The sequence below is a fragment of the Pelodiscus sinensis genome, chromosome 1 (assembly GCF_052426305.1).
Source record: "Pelodiscus sinensis isolate ZL-2025 chromosome 1, ASM5242630v1, whole genome shotgun sequence".
Lineage (NCBI taxonomy): Eukaryota > Metazoa > Chordata > Testudines > Trionychidae > Pelodiscus > Pelodiscus sinensis.
The window spans coordinates 217,457,771-217,481,309 of NC_143052.1; the positions used below are offsets into that span (position 1 = coordinate 217,457,771).

General features: G+C 41.7%; 1 protein-coding gene across 1 annotated transcript in view; it reads right to left on the reverse strand.

Annotated features, from left to right (window-relative positions):
* The window catches only part of GLRA2 (glycine receptor alpha 2), a 145,115-nt gene extending 121,837 nt beyond the window's left edge, over positions 1 to 23,278 (reverse strand). The window contains exons 1-2 of the mRNA XM_006122811.5: positions 22,727 to 23,278; positions 20,461 to 20,594 (exon numbers count right to left, since the gene is read on the reverse strand). Coding sequence (XP_006122873.1) covers positions 20,461 to 20,594; positions 22,727 to 22,794 — 202 coding nt within the window. The 5' untranslated portion in view covers positions 22,795 to 23,278. The remainder of the gene's footprint in view (positions 1 to 20,460; positions 20,595 to 22,726) is intronic.
* Between the last annotated feature and the right edge of the window lie 261 nt (positions 23,279 to 23,539).

Consider the following 23,539-nt stretch of genomic DNA (forward strand, 5'->3'; position numbering starts at 1 on the left):
TATGAGATGTTACTGTGCAGCAAACAGTAACTTGCCTTGTAGACAATATCTTAGGTTGGCTAACACTGGGTCTCTACTTAGCAGCTCTGCTCCCAGAGCTGTGATCTAGAAGTGAAAGTTCTATGTGCACTTACCAATCTCCTAATCTATCAAGTCTCCTTGTTTTCATAAAATACAGTTACACACATTCATCCCTGTGCATGAAAATAAGAGCATGGGTAAACATTTTAAAAGACCTAGATGACTTTGGAACCTAAGTCCCATCGACTTACAATGGGTGTTAGATACTTAACTGCCAAACTCATTTTTGAAAACAATATCTAATAATGCTAATTCTTTTTGTATATGTCAACCCAAAAATGTCATGTGAATTTTCTTCTTCTATGTCCTTCCATTCCAGTTGAATTCAACCACTCCATTGCAAGCTGTCACTCTGCAAATCTGTCTTCATTACCACATTGTAGGAGACCAATTGCTACCACTTATTTCTTCAATTGGGGAATTTGAATTGATTGTCTTTATTTTGGTGTGTGAAGACCCACGAGTGTGCTTCTTGTCTGGTCTCTAGCAAATGCACATTGGACCTAGAAAATGGGAAGCTAGCAGCTTTTCAGACATGAGAGCAGACAGCTCCAGGATTATCAGTGTGAGCAGATTGCAAAGGCAGTTGTTTCACAACAGACTATGAAAACAGCCAGTCGCTTTGTATTCATGGCTCTGTGCTTCTGGGCATAATCTGTGCCAAGATATGAGTGGGAGTCTAAGCGCCCTACACACTGCTTTAATGTCTTTTGTACAAAATATACCCGGTAAGGCATCATTTGAAATAAAACACTGGTCAATAATATAATTGTGAAATGTATATGACAATGCAGGGGGTGGGTTTATAGATACTATGGCAAGGTTCTCCCTCAGGTCCCTTGCCCTAGGACACCTTCTTTGGCCACAAATCACCCAGAGACCCTCTGTTGTTCAATCACCTGTGTGTTTTAATTGGCTGTGCCAACCTTCCACTACCTTCTATTTACAGAGCTTTGTTTTCCCAGCAAACTCAGCTACCTTCTCTAGCTAGCACACACACGCACTGTTACTTCTCCTCCCCCCCTTCCCAGCCCCGACTTATATAGCCCTCTAGCTAATAAGGCCCACAGCTGTTTCCCATTAGCCACTTGGGCATAGGCTTGCTCAGCTGGCTTTAATTGCCCATTTCAGCCAGGCTATAGTGGCAGAGCTCTGACTTAGCCAGCAGCCTCTCACAATACTTCCTAATATTATCCTTTTTAGTGGGCTATTAAAGATGCTTAAACCAAGTATGTCAGAAGTTGATAAACATGTTTTCTCCAGATAAAGGAAAGTGTCCAACACCTCAAACCAGGGATAGCCAAATACAATGGGCTATTTATTTGTATCAAGAGTTATAGGAAGAGAACATTTACACTGTAAAATTGCTTCAGGAAGCTTCACATAGGAGCATGCCAGGGACATCTTAATCAAGATGGAGTAGGCTCCTGAGTGGAGGCAGGAAACTGAACCCCAGGAGATCAGTGTAACCCTGAAAACAGGGGCAGACTTTGAGATATAAGGACACACCAAAAAAATAAGTTATTCTTCAACTGAGGAGAACCAGCATCATGGGCTCTTTGAGGACCCTGGTTAACAGCTATTGCTGGGAAAGGAAGAATGGTGAGGAAACTATCTTGAACAAAGATTGTAGTTTATTAAATTAGGCCTTAGACATAAGAAAGCATATCTTTACTTTTACTTGTTTGCAGCCATTTCTAGATTTATTCTTTCTACTTGCTATCACCTAACCTATGCCCTTTGGTTAAGAATCTTGTTCTATTTTTACTATAAATCAATTCTGTGCTGTGTTTGAAGGAGAGGATGTGCTTACACGAGACAAGTTAATAAGCTGTAATATACTGACTCTATAAAAAAACAGCAAACTTAATATGCTCTGTAACTATACAGAGATAAGTGCTGTATAGTGCAGAGACACATCTCTGAAGACCTTGGAAGCTGGAGTTCACTGATTATTACCTGCTAGGCACAGTTAAGACTAGTAGAGTCTCAAGAAAGAAAAGAAAAGAAAAGAAAAGAGATTGGTCTGTCAAGGAGCGGATACAGTGTCATCTCCAGCAAATTCACTGTGGTTGAGGCAGAGGAGCAACACAGTGGCTCACAGCTCTGGGTGTCCCCAGTAGCATGTTACAATGAGATGTTGCTTAAAATGCTCTAATAAAAACCCATGAAATTTGTATTCCAGCATTGGAGCCGCCAAATTCCTCCCATGCACAATTATTTAACATAATTTTTATGAATGAAATGAAGCCAGCTCATCCAAACGATCACACAGTAGAGCCATGAGATAAAAAAGGGATGCGTTAAGATAGAAAGGTAGGTGTCTGTGTATGTGGGTTAAAATGAAAACAGATTCATATTGAAATGTTAACCAATCTAACCCATAATTCAATTTTCAGACACATTGCACTGCTCCATTGTTCTCTTCTGTGTGTCCTCCCCCCCCCCCTTTCATGTAGAATCACAGAGATGTAGGACTGGAAGGCTACGTCTGCACAGCAACATTATTTTGAAATAACTTAGTTCACGTCTACATAGCAGGCATTTATTTAGAAATAATGTAGATATACTGTCAAGCTGGAGGGCTTCTTACTCCAACTCCTGTAACCCTCATGGTAGGAAATGAGATTGGTCAGGTATGGCTTGCCTTTGGTGAATGCATGTTGTGTGTTCCTAATCACCTTCCTCTCTTCCAAATGTTGCAAAATGGATTCCTGTAGGACCTTCTCCATGATTTTTCTAGGGAGTAAGGTAAAATTGACTGGTCTATAGTTTCCTGGATCCTCGTTCTTCCCTTTTTTAAAGATTGCACTACATTTGCCCTTTTCCAATCACCCGGGACCAACTCCTGATCACCACAAGTTTTCAAAAACAATGGACAATGGGTGTGCAACCCCTTCACCCAACTTTCAGCACCCCGGGATGCCTTAGATCTGGCCCCACGGACTTGTGCATGTCTAAATAGTCCTTAACTTATTCTTTCATCACTGAGGGCTTCTCAACTCCTCCCCACACTGTGCTTTTTAGTGCAGCAGTCTGGAAGCTGACCTTGACTGTGAAGATTGAGTCCAAAAAAGCATTGACTACTTCAGATTTGTCCACATCATCTGTCACTAGTTTGTCTTTCCCATTCAGTAAGGGTCCTATACTTTCCCTCACCTTCTTCTTGTTGTTAACATAGCTATAGAAAACTTTCTTGTTATCCTTAACATTCCTTGCTATCTGCAACTTCAGTTGTGCGTTGGCCTTCCTGATTATACTCCTGCATGCATGAGCAATATTTTTATACACTTCTTTAGTCATCTTTCCAAGTTTCCGCTTCTTGTGAACTTCCATATTGTGTGTAAGCTCCCCAAAAATGTCTCTGTTAAACCTACCTGATTGCCTGCCATATTTGCTGTTCTTTCTGCATACTGAGATGGTTTGTTCCTGCACCCACAATAAGGCTTTTTTAAAATACAGCCAGCTTTCCTGGCTTCCTTTCTCCCTCATAAATTAGCCTTCAAGGGGAACCTGAATAATTGGCTCCCTGAGGCAGTCAAAGTCTGCTTTTCTGAAATCCAGGGACTGTATCCTGCTTCTGTCTTGTCTTCCTTTCGTCAGGATCCTATACTCAATCATCTCATGATCATTGCTACCCAGGTTGCTATCTGCTTCCACTTCCCCTACCAATTCATCCCCATTTGTGAGCAGAAGGGCAAGAGAAGCATGATACCAATTTGGTTCCTCCAGCACTCGCAACAGGAAGTTGTCCCCAACACGTTCCAAAAAGTTCTTGGATTGTCTGTGCACTGATCCTATTGCTCTCCCTGTAGTACACAGACATACTAGCTATTCCTTATTATCCTCTAGGTCTGTGTCTACACTGTCATGATTTTGCGCAAAAGCACTCGCTTTTGCACAAAAACATGCTTCCTGTCTACACTGGCGGGAAGTTCTTGTGCAAGAACACTGATGTTCTAATGTGTGAAATCAGTGCTCCCACTCAGGAATAAGCCCTTTTGTGCAACTGTTCTTGTGCAAGAGGCCAGTGTAGACAGGCAACATGAATTTCTTGTGCAAGAAAGCCTGATGGCTAAAATGGCCATCAGAGCTTTCTTGCGCAAGAGAGCATCTACACTGGCACGGATGCTTTTGCGCAAAAGCACATGCCGGTGTAGACGCTCTCTTGCACAAATACTTTAACACAAAAACTCTTGTATTAAAAATATTTGTGCAAAATCTTGCCAGTGTAGACATAGCCTAGATGTTTACAAAGTGATGGAGGTGGAGATGGATATAGGAGATAGACTTGTTGAGAGTCTCTGGGTTAGGATAAAAGGGGTAAAAAACAAGGCTGATGTTATGCTAGGTTTCTACTACAGACCCCCTACTCAGGCAGAAGAAGTGGATGAGGCTTTTTTTAAATAACTAACAAAATCATCCAAAGCACAGGATTTGGTGGTGATGGGGGACTTCAACTATACAGACGTATGCTGGGAAACTAACAGATCAGGGCACAGATTATCCAGTAAATTCTTGGATTGCATTGGAGACAATTTTTTATCTAAAAAGGTGGAAAAAGCTATTGGGGAGAAGCTGTTCTATATTTGATTTTAACAAATTGAGAAGAATTGATTGAAAATTTGAAAGTGGAAGGCAGCTTAGGAGAAAGTGATCATGAAATCATAGAGTTCATGATTCTAAGGAATGGTAGAAGGGAGAACAGCAGAATAGAGACAAGGATTTCAGGAAGGCAGATTTTAGTAAATTCAGAGAGCTGGTAGGTAAGTAAAACTTACCATGGGAAGTAAAACTAAGAGGAAAAACAACTGAAGGGATGGTGATGGGGTGCCTAACATAATGAATGCTAGTGGAAATGAAGGTTTAGAAGTTAAAATGGGAAAATAACAAATTTAAAAAATCTTAGAAAAGTTATATGTCTTCATGTCACCAGGGCCTGATGAAATGCATCCTAGAATACTCAAGGAGCTGATAAAGAAGGTATCTGAGCCTTTAGCTGTCATCTTTGAAAAGTCATGAAAGTTGGGGAGATTCCTGAAGACTGGAAAAGGACAAATATAGTCCCTATCTATACAAAGGGAAATAAGAACAACCCAGGAAACGACAGACCAGTCAGTTTAACTTCTGTGTCAGAGAAGATAATGGAGCAAGTAATTAAGGAATTCATCTGCAATCATCTGGAAGATAATTAAGTGATAGTTAACAGCCAGCATTTTTTGTAAAGAACAAATCATGTCAAACCAATCTGATAGCTTTCTTTGATAACAAGTCTTGTATTTATAAAACAACTTCTTATTGCCTTTTATGTATGTTATTTGTGCCTTAGCCTTACTGCTTTTATCCTACATGCTTCTACTGTTCTTTTGTACTACTGATTGGGAATTTATCCATATTGCCACTTTTTATAGGGTTTGTTTTTGCTTTTCTGGTCAGTTAAGAGCTCATGGTGGAACCATATTCCTACATATTTTTCATTTTGGACTATTTGGCAGTTGCCCCTTTAATGTTTCTCCTTCAGAAACTGCCAGCTCTCCCAAACTACTTTATCCTTATATTTTCTTCTCGGGGGTCATTGCCTACCAATTCTCTGAGTTTGTTAAACTCTGCTTTTTGAAGTCTGTTGTCCTTATTCTGCTGCTCTGACTCCTTCCTTTCATTAGGATAATTAAATCTATCCTTTTCATGATTACTCTAACCCATATACATTTTCATAAACCATTTGATGTCTTATTACTGAATTCTTTATTTTCACACCCAAATCCTCCCACTCCCTCCCTTCTCTAAGGCCTGACCCTGCACCGAAGCAGTGAACGGATCTTTTGAGTTCAGTGAGTACAGAATCAAGACCTGTATTGATCAATATTTCTTCTAGTCTCCCTGTCACTCCTCTGCCCAAACTCAGCTCAGTGTTGACACCTTTCCTTTCTGCATGAGTCTTGTTACTTCCATTTCATTTCAAAATCTGCCATCATTTCACTTAATTTCTTCATAATCCACCATCCCTTGTAATCTCTACCAATAGAACAGTTCTCTGAATTTTGAACATCTCAGCGTCTGTAGCCTCCTGTTCTTTAACTCCTTATAATGCCACTCCCCACAGAACACTGCTCTCCACAAAGAACACTGCTCCTCCTTCTTAGCTCATATCACTCCATGTCTGAATAACTCCATTAGCTACTTATAAACCTATGTATTATTCTCAAGCTCCTGGTCCTCACCTCTATGACCCTGTATAACTCTGCTTTCATTTCCTTCTACTGTCTCTAAATTGTTCTTTCTAAATTCTCTCTATCGCAGCCTTCTACATTACTGCTCACTTTGTGTCCTTCTCCAGTCACCTTTTTACTTCCCTTGTTTGCTACCACTTATGCATGGAACAGTTTCCCATTCTCTAGGCACTAAACAACCACTCTCTCTTCATTCAAATTCCTTCTTAAAACACAAAGCAGTGATTCTTTTCACCAATCAACTATCATTGTCACCAATTCTTTTTGTATGTCAAGTGAAAAGAAATCTTGTAAACTGGGTTACCCTGTGTATTTTGTCTGCATAGGTTGGACTTCCCTGGTCCAGCACCCTTGGGACATGACCAGTCCAAAGGAAGGATTTTGCCAGACCAAGGGCATTGGCTCTCTGCTGACAGACTCCAGGATCTCCCCAGATCTGTCAGCAAATCGCCAGGCTCCTCTGCCCCTGGGCCACTGGGCTCCCAGCTCCTCAGCCAGCCCTAGAGTTGCTGGTGCTCCACTGCCCCAGCATTGCCAGACACTCTGGGATGCCACTGTTAAATTGCCCTGCGGCTCCACTGCTCTGCTCCAAGGCCACCAGGGCTCTGCTATCCCAGGACCACTGGGGCTCCACTGGTCCAGGGCTCCACTGCTCTGGAGCTCCGCTGTCCCAGGACATCGCTGCCCAGGACTACCAGAGCACAGCTGCTCTGGGCATGGTGGAGCTATATGGCCAGCCACGGACTGCCGGCATTCTGCAGGCTCAAGATTGTCCCAGGGTGCCAGGACTCCACTGCCCCAAGCTGGGGCTCTCTGGTCCAGGAGCTCTCAGGTCCAGCAACATCCATGGTCCTACCGGAACACGGATATTGCCAAACCAGAGTCCCAGACCAGAGAGGTTCAACCTGTGCTAGAAAAACTATTTTTCTGAAATTATGCCTTCTGGAACAGGGTGCTCATTAGAGGCTGCAAAGAACTTCAGTGGGGCTTCATGTGGGCACAAAGGTTCTAGATTTCCTGCATTTTGGACATTCTAGATTATACAAGCCTTTCATTAGAGAAGTAGCCTCTTTGAAAGCAATGGAGCTTCATGCAGACTAAGGAGCTAATTAATGTAAGAGTGGCAGAAATTGACTCAGACTCATTATAATTGCAGTGATTTATAAAAGCATATTTAGCTTCTCATCTTTAGAAAACAATCACGTTCTGCTTTGAACATACAAAATATGCACATACATTTAAGAAGCATGGCAAAACTGTAGTTCCAAGGGAGTATGTAGCATGAAAGCTGCAAAATGCTGATGCATAGGTACTTCTGTGTTGGCTATATTTTGTCCATTCAACCTGATCAAAGCTTTAAACAAGGTTTATATTGAAATAGAAAGAAAACATTGAGCATAGGATACATATGCTGTTTTTTCTCTCAGAAAAACACTTCAGACTGACCTGATCTTATATGCTTTTGTCATTTGGAAATGAAAATTCCCATTATATGATGTCCCTGTGAGCCATGGACCCTCCACATTTCCAGTTTGTTATGAGTGTTGGAGGCAAAGGAGGAGCAATGAAAGAGTTAAAATGGATGTTGTTCTCTTTCTCACCTGTTAATGATGTTGTTTGGTTCCCTAAACTGTTAGTTATCTGTTAACCCCCTGTCTCTTCCCTGAGTGACTGCAGAAGAATGTCCGAGGTGGACACCAGAAGCGGGAAAACTCTGAAGTAAACAGCAGGAGTAAACAACAGTGTACACGGCTACCTGCAGGGAGTGCACATGGCCTCAAGAGTCCCAGAGACACAGAAGCTGTATGTGGCTGATCCTAAAAGGAGAGAGGGACAGAGACACAGTTGGTTGACCATCAAGTGGAGCTTCCCAGAACACCCTCTGCTCAGATCACCTGGCCAGCGAAGCAGCTTAGGAGTCAACTTGGGAAGATCAAACAACATGAACTGCCTTCTGCTCGCCTTATCATCCTGCCTGGGACTGTAAGGCTACGTCTACACTGGCCCCTTTTCCGGAAGGGGCATGTAAATTTCACCAGTCGTCGTAGGGAAATCCTCGGGGGATTTAAATATCCCCCGCGGCATTTAAATAAAAATGTCCGCCGCTTTTTTCCGGCTTTTAAAAAAGCCGGAAAAGAGCGTCTACACTGGCCCCGATCCTCCGGAAAAAGCGCCCTTTTCCTACTTTGAAGTAGGAATAAGACCCTCCGGAAAAGGGCGCTTTTTCCGGAGGATCGGGGCCAGTGTAGACGCTCTTTTCCGGCTTTTTTAAAAGCTGGAAAAAAGCGGCGGACATTTTTATTTAAATGCCGCGGGGGATATTTAAATCCCCCGCGGATTTCCCTACGACGACTGGTGAAATTTACATGCCCCTTCCGGAAAAGGGGCCAGTGTAGACGTAGCCTGAGTGTGGTTGAGTGTATGAGTGAGATTCCCCTCTCTTCCCAGTTTTAAATGAATAAACAACCCCTTTACACTCCTATGTGGTGATCCCCTCTCCTTAGTGTTTGAAGCAGTTGCAATCCACATCCCCTTGAAACAAAGAACTTGTGTGCATGTATGTGTGAACAGGAGCAGCATATCAGGGCAGTTTTGCGAGGGAGTTCTCCAGGCAAAGGAGGTGAGATTGCATGACTCTGTGGGTGAGTTTATTGTTGTGTACTTGTTTGCTTGCCTTGTGCCCTCCTGACAAGTTTGTAATATGTTCTATTGGGACAGCAGGGGGGCTGTGTGCTAGGCAAGGACAAACGCTTCCTACTTTGAGCCATACTAATCGCTTTATGATCCCTTGACATAAATCCCTTGATTTATGTCTTCTGGGAAGGTGGCATGTGTGTGCATTCAGAGCAAGCAACTCAAGGTCCTCAGAGACTGAAAATAGGCTCTGAAGACCAAAGGGGCTGAACTGGAGCTAAGGGAAACAGACGTAAAAAGATGAGAGTTTCCAGGACACAGTAGAGCAGTCTCACCCCAAGTCTGATGGACTCCACACTGTTGAGGAAGATGAAAGTCTCAAGGAAAGAGAACATCAAGCTGGAACAGAGGGAAACAATTGCATAATTGGAACCCTCCATTGAGATAATGTCATGGTATCCTAAGGATACCTCTCTGGGGGAGAAGACTCCTATTATTAGAAAGAGACAGGGAATTGCACTGGGTGATTCAATTATTAGAAACTAGAAGACTTACCCAGCATTGCTCAGGTCTGGCCAGGGGTGGGGGAGGACAGGCATCCAGCCAGTGAGTGGAGGCCTTTGGCTGTGGTAGGGGGAGCATGCAGGCTAGCCGGGTGCAGCTATGATAGGCAGCTCAGTGGTGCTAGGAGGCAGTCTGTGGCTCCTGCGGGGGGAGGAGGGAGGACAGAGCTGCGCTCCCTGCCCCCGGTGGTGCTCCAGGAGGAGTGTGTCATTGCAGCCAAGGAGAGGGGTTTGGGATGGGGGAGAGGGGAAGGACTTACCTTGGCCGGTGGCTGGCAAGATGACAAGACAGGTCCCTAGCTGGACACTCTTTTCCTAGTGCGGCTGCCCCCAGTATTCACTCTGCAGTAGAGCATGCCTCCTCTCTGCCCCTCCCTTTCCATGTTATGCAATACAATCAAATTCCAGGCACAACCTGTTTTCCTGGCACAACCAAACCCTGACCTTGATTTAAGATAGAAGAAGAGAAAGCTGCCTACCAAATTTGGTGTTCCTAGCTGTTACCATTTAGGAGGAGTTATTAAACAGTTGGACTCACAAACAGACAGACACACACATTCTAAAATATAGATATAGGTTTAGAGAGTTGGGTTTGTGATGACAGGGAGAACTGCATGATGAATTGCCTGCCAGGTGCAAAGGTTGTGGAATTCATGAGATATCTAGACAGACTTACATGCCATGCTGGGAAAGAGACATGGTCATGGTACTTATATGTGCCAATAGCATCATGAAAGGCAGGAAAGAGGTCCTGGAAGCCTAATTAGGATTGATAGATATGAGATTGAAGTCCAGAACCTCCCTGGTAGCATTCTCTGAAATGCTTTCAGTTCTACGTACAGGGTGAGGTGGACAATAAGAACTACGGGGTTATAAGGCATGGATGAGATGATGGTGTTCAGAAGAAGGATTTAGATTTGTTAGCAACTGGGGAACTTTTGGGAAAAGGTGGAGCCTATACAAGAAAGATGGGCTCCATCTAAACCAAAATGGAAGCAGATAGCTTTCATGTAAAATTAAAAAGGTTGTAGGGGAGATTTTAAACTAAGGGCTGGAGGAGGGCTGACAGGGGTGGAGGCGCATACAATTCAGAGAGCCACATTCCTTAGGAAGGGATTTATTAAAGAGAATACTCTATATTCCAGTACGGAGCAGAGGAGAGACATTGATAAAACACCTATAGAGTACAGAGAAATCATGCCTCACCCATCTATTAGAATTCTTTAAGGGCATCAACAAACATGAAAGCAAGGGTGATTCACTGGATATATTGCACTTGAACTTTCAAAAAGTCTCTCACAAGGTCTCTCACCAAAGAACAGTAAGCAGTCATGGAATAAAAGGGAAGGTCCTCTCATGCATCAGTAACTCATTAAAATACAGGAAGCAAAGGTTAGAAATACATAGTCTGTTTTCAAATAGGAGAGAAGTAATAGCAGAATCCTCCAAGAACCTGCACTGGGACCAATGCTGTTCAACATATTCATAAATGATTTGGGAAAACACATACAGAATGAGGTGGCAAAAGTTTGCAAGTAATTCAGAATTACTCAAGAGATGTAAGTCCAAAGCCGACTTTGAAAAGTTAAAGGGATCTCATAAAACTGAGTGACTGGGCAAGAAAATGGCAGATGAAATTCAATTTTAATAAATGCAAATTAATGCACACTTGAAACCACAATTTTCACTGTACATATTAAATGTGTTTATGCATCAGTTGGATGTGTTTTCTAATGCAATCAGAACACACCAAGATGTTGGCTGAGTCATTCAATCTGTCAACCTCCACAGCATGAAATATTTAATTCTATGCAGAACATTAAGTTGATATAATCCAAATAAAACAATATAAATAGAATTTTATCAGAAGATCAATGTCTTCTTTATTGATATCAAAGATCTTGGGTATTGCTTTTGACTGCTGTAGTTTAAAAAGCAGTAGCATCACACCAATATTCCATAGCAACAGTCAAATCAACAGATATCTCTTACTTGAATCACTGATTCTGACTAAAGACAACACACCATAATGACAGTGATCACTTTCAGTCCCTGTAACTCCCATTGGCTGCATTGGTATATATTGGAAGAGAACTCTGAATTAAAGATTGATGGGCATGAAACATAGCCCTCCCACCCAGTGCCCTTGCAGGCTTTAGCAAGTATACAGGAATTTAAACTCAAACAGAGAAGATGTGTGTTGGATAGCTATGGTAAATAGGTGTATCCATTAAAACAGCAGGTGAGCTGTGCATGCCAACAGATGGAGTTTGGATTGGATTGCCTTTTCTGTGTATTCTCACAAAGAATAAAACAATTGTTTATGAATAGTCTGTCCTTACATACAGCCAGTTTCTTCATAACCTTTATCCCCATGGCAGTGCTCCCTCTTATACTCAGGGGCAATGGCAGCATAGATATAGGGAGCATGACTGCCTGGCCACGTCCCTAGACTGACAGATTGTTGGCCAGGACCATCGATCTATTTCTCAAAGGAGAATCCGGCCCGGTTATAGTATGCATGCACTGGCAGGAGGGTGAGCTGCATCCTTTTGCTCCTTTGACACACCCAATCAAAACAGAATAGAATTTTGACATCTGTTGGATTTGGCCCTTATGGATTTTAAAGTGTATGACAAATAACCCACATTTTTCATACTCCTTTTGTCTGGTCTTTTGAAGGATGTTAGCTGTTAATCATTGACTTCTGGCTCTCTGAAAGTTGTTAGATGTGCTCAAATAAAGCTCTCAGTTACATCGCCATTGCATGGTGAGGTTTTCAATGTTTATGTTATACTTTACCAGGTTGTTTTAAAGTAGTTATTTTAAATTGGCATCTTTTGATTTATATTGAGACATTTCTACACAGTGCCTCCTCTTAGCAGATCAAGAAACGCGACATTGACGTGTGAAAACTGTGGCTCCGTTCATTCCACTTCCCTTGTCACAGAATGCTTCTCTTTCTCTTGTTAAATACATATGTAATTTATTCCAGATACATGCAGTGGACAAACAAGTAAGCAATGGATTCAAACAGAAGGGACAATCTGATACTTGCTGCCAAGGAGTTAAAGCGCCATTGCTTGTAACAGTTGTGAGGCTAGTTTTTAGTCCATGTGTTTATTATACAGATTTAAACCCACTGACTCAACACAGAAATGACATGGGGCAATTATAATCACAAACTACTCTTTCATAACGACAGCCATTACATGCCTAAACTTCCTCTCTCTTCACAAGACTTCAGTGTGTATCTTGTGTGCTCTTGCCACAGAAACAACAGCTTTGGAGCAAGAGACCACATCATAAATTACAATAACTGTGCTGCTAGTGAAAAAGGAGCACGCACTTCTTGCTGTACCCCCAAATGTCAGTGGATACAAAAAATGGAAAGGTTCTTTAATGTAACTATGGGTATGTCTACACTAGCCACCCTAGTTCAAACTAGTACCCCATGTAACTATAGCCTGGAACTTCCCTGTAACCAACACTCTTAAGCTCTTCTATGCCAAAGTAGAGTGAACAAACAGACAAGGGGCCAAATCCTCCCCATACCCTACCACACACGGATCGCCCATTCCCAAGGATGCAAGTGGACCACCACAGTCCAATTAGCCGTATTGGCAAGTTATTTTTAGCGGGTACGGCACACTGGAAAGACTCCCTGCTAGCCATCCCCAACCCCGCCTTGCTGCGGCATCTCTCTGCACAGAGCTGTGGTGGTGGGGGGGGGGGGGGAGGAGGGGACTGTGAGCTACTGGCTTTCTGCTCCTTCTCCCACTGTCCCCCACCCCACCCCCAACTTTGAGCTCTGTGCCAAAGCAGCTCCTCTTGCTGGCATACTGCTCCCCCTCCCCAGGTAATGTGGGATTGGGAAGAGGGGAGAAGAGCGTGAGGATCCTTGCCTGGGAGCAGGGTGGAGTCATGTGGGGCGGTCACGTGGGCCCTCTTAGCTGGTGTGCCCTCCTGATCCTGTTCAGGGAAGAATTTTTGTATACTTCCACCACTGCCCACTCCACTTTCTTAATGTGCCCCACAGCACAATGCAGGCAGATAATCATTGTAGTCAGCCAGATGGGGACATCCCTGGCAAAACTGGATCTAGACCCACAAAATGGACAGGTGTGTTAAGACACAGGGCAGTATTTTTCAGAGAAGCCAAGGTGGATTGTAAGAGAGCTATTAAGTCACAGGTAGAGCCTCATGTTTTATTGATACTCATGATCATTTAAGAAATTAAACTGAGAAGAGTGGAGTAAAGTTAAAGGGAAATGGCACCTGTGGGCTGGCGAGAACATTATGCTCAAGAGGTGTAATAAGCCACTGGCCGTGAGAGAGTTAGGGTATGTCTACACTACCCCGCTAGTTCGAACTAGCGGGGGTAATGTAGTCATCCACAGTTGCAAATGAAGCCCGGGATTTGAATTTCCTGGGCTTCATTTGCATGAAGCCGGCCGGCGCCATTTTTAAATGCCGGCTAGTTCGAACCCCGTGCCGCACGGCTACATGCGGCACGGAGTAGCTAGTTCAGATTAGGCTTCTAATCCGAACTAGCTGTACTCCTCGTGGAAGTACTCCTTGTGGAAGCCTAATCCGAACTAGTTACTCTGTGCCGCATGTAGCCGCGCGGCACGGGGTTCGAACTAGCCGGCATTTAAAAATGGCACCGGCTGGCTTCATGCAAATGAAGCCCGGGAAATTCAAATCCTGGGCTTCATTTGCAACTTCGGATGGCTACATTACCCCTGCTAGTTCGAACTAGCGGGGTAGTGTAGACATACCCAGAGAGAGATACACCAAAGCTTGAGCAGGGAATATAAGAACTGGGTCAGGACCTAAGGTTCCTCTTGCCCAGTATCCTTTCTTCCACCAGTGGCCAGAGGAAATGACCAGATCACAAGTAACCATCAAGTGATCCATTCCCGCTTGCAAATTCCCAACTTCTGGCAAATAGTACCTGGGAACACCATCCCTGCCTATCCTGACTAATAGTCATTGATGAGTCTATCCTCCATGAACTTATCTATTTCTTTTTTGAACCCTCTTATAATCTTGGCCTTCACACCATCCTCTGGCATAATGTTCCGTTTGTTGACTAGGTGCGTTGTGAAGAAGTACTTCCTTTTATTTTTATAAACCTGCTGCCTATTAATTTCATTGGATGGCCCTTAGTTCTTGTATTATGAGGGATAAATAGCACTTATCTACTTTTTCTATACTAGTCATGACTTTATAGACCTCAATCACATCCCCCCTTATCTCTTTTCCAAGCTGAAAAGTCCCAGTCTTGTGAATCTCTCCTCATACAGAAACTGTTCCTTACTCCTAATGAATTTGCTTTTTTTAACCTTTTCCAGTTCCGATACATATTTTTGAGATGGGGTGACCACATCTCCACATAGGATTCAACAGTTGGGTGTTGAATTTATGGATTTATGTAGAGGCAATGTGACATTTATGGTCTTATTAGCTGTCCCATGCTCCTTCTATGCTCCTTCATGCTACTTCCCACTGCAACTACTAAATTTCCCATAGCCCAGAAGGGAACTGTCTTGTAAGGTCAGCATGTTGGAGAGGTCCTATATTTTTACTGTCACCACTCTTCCACTTAAGAAGCAGCTTTAGATTTCTGTCAAGGTTCCATGGAAGGCTCATTGGCACAAGCTACTGAGAAGATGTGTTAATACATCTTTTGATCACCCAGAACACCTTCCCTTCTTCTGCACCACTCCTGACTTGTTGGGCTGTCTTTGTCATCCATGTCATCTATCCCCTCTTTCCCCTGACAGCAGAAGCCACTGGGTCCTTGACTCTGAATTCATGTCAACACAGCCAGGCTGAATATGCTCAACTATTTCACGAGAACTATTTGGGGCATGTAGGCCAGTGGTTAGTCCCTCACCACGGCACCTATTTATTTTATTCCTTTAGCTGCAATTATTAAGCACACCGGAGCAAGCTTCTCTTGGCAATAGGAGTGATTGAAAATCCTAAAATAAACCTAAGGCATTCACTAAATTGCACATAAGCACCTATATCCTCTAAATGTGCATAGATCACTATAGCTGCTCTGAAATGAATGGCACTGTGCCAGTTCACACCAGCTCAGGATCCAGCACCCTGCCTTCCCTTCTTTTCATGCCCTTTTCTCCCTCCTTCTCACCTGCAATCTTTTCATTGTGAATGTAGAGATTTGCCCACATTTGTGCAGGCTGTGTTCCTTTTTTTCTACTTTGTTAAATCTCAGTGTTCGAGAGCTGAGCAAATAGTGAGGATAAAATCCTTGCTCCCCTAAAGATAATGAGAGTTTTTCCATTGACTTTGACAGAGCCAGGATTTCACCCAGCACAATACGGACATTTTGGTTGGCTCTTCACACTGCCTCTGGCAATGCTCGGCAGCTTGCAGGACTGAGCTATACTGGAAATCCAGTGCAAAGTCTGCTCAGAGACTGTCAGATGTGTTAATTACCACCACATTTGGGGTGAAGAACATACTAATATAACTGGAAAATGGTTTTCATATTTGATTTCCTGGAATGTATCTTTAAAATTGTTTTTAGACTACGGTTGTAACAAATGAAAATTAGAAAAAACTAACTTGAAAGGTCAGCAAATGCAAGGACATTTTAAGGACATTTTAAGATGTCATTCTGTCATCCCAGTGACCCATGTGAATGAGTCACTGATATGCATGGCCATTATGGAATTGCATGTGCTTTTGCACTTCCTGTTGAGTCAGCCCAAGGTGAGTAGGTGGTAAACCATGCCTGAACGCTGCAGCCCTCCTGCATTCTCGCTCTCTCTTGGCTATGAGAAAGCAAATCCTTGGCTATAATATTGTAGCACAGACATCCTCTTCCATTACCATTGCTATCTCTACAAAAATGAAATGAGTTAAAGAGAAAGCACCAATCTCCCCTCAGAATTTCTTTGTTTTTGCAATGTAAGGCAGGACATTAAGATTATTTCAGTAAACCATGTGCAAGGATCAACTTGCACTTAGTATTCATAAGAAACGGCATTCTCCAGATATACAGCTAAAAGAGAGCAACCTCAACTTGAGTCAAAGCACCTGATCCAACTCTGAGCTGAGTCAATGGAAGGATTCCCATGCACTGTTATCACTATCAGAACTGGATTGGGCCTCTATAAATATTTAAACTGAAATATGGTGTAACATTCGGCCCCCTGTTCTTTGTTAAGACATTAGGACTTTCATATTAAGTGCAATGCCACTGGAAGATAAAATACAGGCTATCTACACTGTATTTCCACACCTGCTACTGGCCTATGTCAGCTGAGTTGGGCTCAGAGGAATCAAGCTAAGGGGCTGTTTAATTGTGGTACAGACATAGGGCTTAGGCTAGAGCCTGAGCTCTGGGAACTTGTCAGGGAGGGGATGGTCCCAGACCCCGGGCTCCAGTCCAAACCCCAACATCTACTCTGCAATTAAACAGAACCTTAGTCTGAGCCCTGTGAGCCTGAGTCAGCTGGCACAGGCCAACCACAGGTGTCTAATTGCAGTGTAGACTTACTCTTGGTGTTTACTTAGAGGGCGAAAAGCAAGAAAATTCATAGCTGAGTCTGTCGCTCAGTCCTTAACTCACTCTGCAGTGCCCATCATGGTGACAATCAGTCTTACTCCCTGCTGCTTTTTCACACAATATCTTATTAGGCCCATAGGAACTGGAAAACAACTTTCTATTGAAAATAATGACAAATGGCAGTGATAATTCATAAGGCCATTAGAGCAGAAAAGACTCTGCACTAAACAGTCTTGCTTTTCAAAGAGCTAAATGTTGACTTACATCATCAATAGTTAATATTTAGATTATTTGATATTCACCTTGTTGCTTTCACTTAATCCATCTGAATTCTCTTTTGAAGAATGCAAATAAGAAAAATGTGAATCAATTTGGATCAAGTGTTTTGCTTAAGTGAACAGTCATTTTTTCCTTATGCTAAAGAAAGTTGCCTTTATGTCAGAAGCTAATCAAATAGTTGTCTGATTTCAATTACTCAGATTCTGAAATCTGCCAAATAAATGTATTTAAATTAATGTGCATGAAATAGCATAATATTAGAGGATGCAACAGAATTGCCTTCTTCATGAATACCAGACTCTTTTCTGACAAAGCAACAAATGCCAGTTATAGACCAGAAAGCTGTGGGATTGAACTGTTATTGATATGAAACAGAAGTAGTCTGGATAAATGCATAAACAATATCCAAATTATTTTGATTCACCATTTCTTTTGTAAAATGCAGTTAATAATATATAGCTGTTCCATAACTATATACAAAGTCAAATAATGGACTTATTTTTAAAAACATTTCTAACAAATATCTTTTTGGCTTAAAATTACTTATATTGTTTTCAAATATACAGTGTTATCAACAAGGCAATACTTTGACATTTTACACTTTAACATATTTCTCTTAACTGGAATGTTGATGTTTTATTGATGGACCTGATGACAAAAATGAGGTAAAATAGATCAGTAAAATCTAAGAAACTGAAATATACTTTGTAACATGGTCATAATACTCAGCTCAGTACAAAACTCCTTTGTAATATTCCGATTCATAACAGCAATTCACTATGATCCTCCACAAAAGCCATCTGATTGTACGTTTACATTTATTTTAAGGGAAACTGGTGCAAATTAGAAAGACAATACTTTCCACTTGTACTTTTTGAAAAAAATCAATGAGATTTGGACATTAGTCAAAAAGGCTATGGTTTTCAGCCAACTAATTGGAACCTGACATATATAGTAAATAGACCAACAAGGCTGGCTATGGTTATTCAGGGTTTCACTTGTGGCATGAAAGTCAAAACTCTTTGCATTGTTTCTTCATTCTGTGTCAACAAACTTGAAGGCTTTGTAGAGAGGATAGGATAATAGAAAAGGATGATGAAACCTATGAAACCCTTCACAGAAAGATTCAGAAGAAGGGAAGTTGTGCAAATGTTAAAGCTGAATTTCTGATTTTAAAAATGCTATGCTGTGCAATTCGTCTCTGAAAAATTATTGTGTGAAAACAACACGGGGGGAGGAAGGAAAGGAGGTTTTCATATTTATTGAATCCAGGGTTTTACTGTGCCTTCAAGGCACAGCCTTCTTTTCAAGCTAGGGGGAGTCACTACCTCCCAGGGGGAACAATGAAAGTAACTTATGTCTAGCACTTTGGAATGGAGCAGTATCCCCACTTTTATTAGTTACTGCTTATTACCTCCTACGCAGCCTGTCAACTCTGCTTCTCAGTACATCGAAGGAACAGAGCCACAGTCCTGTTTGCTCCCACTCATCTCCTTTGGAGGTGCTACATGTTTCAAAGGGAGCAGGCAAAAAGCAATCAGTGCACCCATGTGTCTATGGTGTACAATGTGTAGCATGGGATGGCTTTTTGCATACTCCTCCCCAAATGCATCCTTAACAATTATTTATCTGTTCAATTCAGGAAAAATTCTTCCTTCTTTTACAACCTGTCAAACTTCTCTGAAGTCCTGGTGACTACACAGCATGTGAATGAGTGCAGGAAATGATTTGGGGTTTTTGTTTGTTTATTTTTTACTACTTACAATACAGCCACTGCCACAGGAAAGCACGGAAGTACATGCTAAACTTTAAGCACATGCGTAAATATCATTGAAGTCAATGCCTGAGGGCATTCTTGAATCTGGGCCACAGTTTGTCAAGCAGTTTTTATCTGCATTACTTGGGAACCTGGAAGTCACACTAGCTTCTTCCAGGCTCATGCATCATAAACAGTAAAAAAAGATTCCATATTACAAATTCTGCAGTTTGCACAAGAGGGAGCGAAGACAGAAATTGGTTCTTGATCTGAGATGTAATTAACATTGCTATCACTGATGGGTGAGCTCCCTCCCTCATACTAACAGCCTCTGCTGGCTGAACAATATTCTTTCACTTCACTCTAATACCAACAGCTTTCATTGCAGGGCTCACAGGAGTAAAAAGTAGTAAAAAAAAATGTTACCAAAGCCAGCAGTTATGCAACTGAAATGCACACAGAGAAGCAGATATACTGAGGAAGAAAATATCCTTACACACAGTCACTTTTCAAAGTCACATTAAAAAAAAAAGTGATAGTTTGTTGGAACTGTAGAACTCTTGAGTCATTCTAAATGCTTAAGGGAAAACTTGATCTCCCCTCTTTTCTTGTCTAGGGACCAAATCCAGAATTCCCTTGCATGGACGTTGAAAGGGCAAAAGCAGCAGAAACACTGTTTATCCACTGACTATTGGGAAAGCTGCTGAAGCCTCAGCATCTGCAGCCTCACATGTGCTGATACTAAGATGCATATGGCGTTTCTCCAGACAGCAATGAAAATGGTGTGAGAAAAAGGGTAGGATATGGCCAAGCAGAAACACAAACCTAGGTATCCCTAAATCAGCATAGGAAAGGAGAATTGGCTATGTCCATTATCCTCCACTGCCAGCATGGCTGGAAAATGCCTACTATGTGGGGACCCTGACCCCTAATTCCCTCATCTTCCTCAGAGTTTTACATGGGCAGTGCCCTTTTAATTGGGCTTGGCTTGAGAGTTCAGGATTTGGCCCCATATGTCTAGAAACTTTCGAAAACAGTAAATCCAATTGTTTTTTGTAAGGGAACCTGGAAAGTTGTTTATTGTTTAGATCAGTAATTAGAGAGATTTTCAGAAGTGACTTCTAGCAAAACTAAAATCTGGGTCCTTTCCAGTTTTATTTCTTGTATGGCTCCCTCTAAAGCACCAGTTGTGAGTCTCCACTGTGCTTCTTCAATTTTATGCTAATGAAATAATTGATTTCAATGGAATGATTGTTCTGTAAAACTGGGATAATAGAAAGAAGAATCAGGCCACAGATGTAAAGTTATCACAACCCGTAGTATGCCAAGAAGATCTCCAAGGAGTTGATCAATAGACACAGAGAAACTTACCTTTAAAATTTGGTCTTATTCTTGCATCGTACCCTGATGTCCTTCCCATCAATTTGTCCAAAAAATCTGAAGGAGACAGGGTCTGTGAGGGGGATTTTCCAGATCTGGAATCATGTTCTTTACAGAAAGCCATCCTAAACAAATTATTAGTCACCATTAGCGACTAGTCAGCTTTTATTGCCTTTATATTCAGGAAGAAAAATATAATACCCTTTTGAAAAAACCTTCATCGACACATTGATTCTATTAACGAATAGACGGGTAGAAAATGGATCCTTGTTTTCACCAGAAAACTTTATTTTAGAAGTGAAAATAAGTTTCAAGAAAAAGAAATATAGCAGTGTGCCAAAATGTGCTTTATAAAATACTTAGACTATAAAAAGAAAATTGTTAATACTGCAGGATTTTAAATATAAGTCTTCAACTTATCTAATTATTTCATGCATTCTCCAGAGGACTGCAGTCTCCCAATTCATAGTATTGTCAGAGTTACATGTATGCTACAGAAACAATTTTCACCTTCAGTTGGCCCTAAGGTGGCTTTAAACTTTCATGCAATGACTGAGAAAACTCATCACACAACAGTGAAAATTGTTGACTTTGTTAAGATTAAAAATCCTATAGAAACAGCAATAGTCTTTACATATTCCACCTAACTTGGTTTTAAATTCTGTTAATTAAAGAACCAGGTTCTTTAGTAGTTGTAATTTTATTTTCCCTGAAAAGGGTGTGAGAAGCAAACACATCTGATTTTACTCTACTAACCCACAGTAGGCAAGATTATGGTCCCATTGCCTGCCTTTCCCATGACTTTGTATTTATATCAAGACTTTTTCAAATAGGTCTGTGTCTTGCGGTTTTAGCATTAAGTTAATGGTAGCATCATGCCTTTGTAGCATTTTTAGATGTAGCATATTAGATATTTCGGGGGAAGGGAATCTCAGATGGTTGGTCCCTAGAAAAAGAAACCAGAAGCACTTGAACAAATTTGGGCTGCAGGGACATGAATGCTATCATGTCTGTTATTAAATCAGTGAGTTTAACATATGTCTAATTCTGATGGTTCCTAAACTATCTGTTTTGTTCTATGTTTTAATAGCACATCTTAGAGTCACCAGAAGTAACCCTCTCAGAATGTCTTCTATAGTGTTGGTGTCTTAAATATGTGCCCAAAAGACATCATTTGCTTTGAGCAGTATTCCTTCTTATCATCAATGTGTATGTGCTATCTGTAAAACAAACATGATTATCTGAAACCTAAAGCAAATAAATCCTATTTCCTCCACTAAAATACTCGAATTATTAGAATATTCTGTTATCATTAACATTTGTTATATTATTGCCGTATTTTGCAGGTTCTATTTTCCGGACAATTATATTGCTCTGCTCTGATATTTTAACAAAAGGTAAAAATTATTCCCCACTTAATTGATACAACTATAATATACAACACTAAAAAGTGGGTAGCCATTCAGTATACTAATTTGGAATGACCTCACACAAATCACTTGTGCTTCCACTTGGAACCACCATGCTGAGTGATGTGGTCATCCCAAACTTGTGAATCTAAATAATATTTCACTATGTCATTGTACACACACATACATTTATAGAGAAAGAGAGAGAGAGACACACACATGGAACACAAAAACATATCACATTAATGAAACTAAGGTGAACCAGAGCTTTGACAATTAACCCTCCAACGTTTTTGTTTGTTTGTTTTGAATGGTAAAGAAAGTCAAGAGCAAAAGCAATATCTCCTCCCTTTGAAATTTCAAGAACATTCATATATACTGCTGCTTGAAGTTAAAAGTGTAAAGGAATTTCTGACTGGTCCAAGATTTTCCCAGATTCAGAGGGCTGGTTCTTGGGATACAAATAACCACATCTGTGAGAAAATTGGCTCAATCATTCTCACAGCTTGGGAGGGAAAAAACAAGGCAACCTACTAAATAACTTCCAGTGGGAGTGAACAAGCTACATTGCTGAAAATGTTGTTCAGCTATGTAGATTTTATTAATATGTCATTATAAAAACGAGTCTTTAAATCAGAGAAGTGGAAAATGTACTGCACAAACTTGGGATTTTTTTGTGTGTGTAACCAAGCAACGGGGCTTTTCCAGCGTAAAAGATGTTGCCCATACAAAATTAATATGAAATACTTTCAGAGCAGCAGATACACTAGCGGAATGTAAAGTGGTTGCTTATAGCTCTGTTTCCCCACATCTTTTGGTAAATATCAGTGTACAGTTATTTCACCTACCTGAAGTGGTTTGTCTCTAAGAAAAATGCAAACAAGGCTGTCAAAATTTTCACTAGCTGCCCGTTCATTCCTCCTGTTTTCTGTGATGATATGAAAAATATCCCAGAAACGATTCCAGAGAGTAGCAGGAGGGAAGTACCTTGTGCTGTCTAGATGCCCAAATCCAGCAATAATTTAATTTTCTTGAAAATCAAAAAGAGTAGATCTGGATGTCTAAAAATTGGGGGTAAAAAATAAGAAGTGCCAGTCCTCGGAATCATGGTCAGGTCAAACCCGGGCTCATCCCCAACAGCCAATATAAAGGAGACAAAGCATCAGAACTGGTGGTTCCCCCGGCTGCTTTTCCTGAATGATGAAAAAAAGCAAATTGCCCTGCTACCTTGAGAACATCGTGCAAATCGCTGCGCGCTGGAGAGCTTGTCTGCTAGGGGGGCAGTTTGCTTTCCCTTTTTGCTTTGGAAATCGGGAGCTGTGAGTCGTGGTGGGGCTGTTTTTTTTCTGCCCCCCTCACATCCCCTCCACCCGGCAGCGAGTTGTAAATATTGCTGTGGACTGGCTGGTGTGGGCTGCCGAGAAAGCTACGCTCCTGTGTCGGAATGAGAGAGACGGGAGCTTCCCCTGCCTATAAATTTCAGCACTTGGACAGCTCCGAGCCCGGCTTGTGCGCATGAATCTTGCTTGAGCAGCGGGGAGTTGGGGAAGGGGGGGCAGCAAGAACTGGCAGCGACCCAAGGGCAGGGCCCCCACGGGTGACTAACTCCCCGTTTGCTCCAGTGTCCGCCTGGGCTCCATCGCCCAGCACATGAAACCACA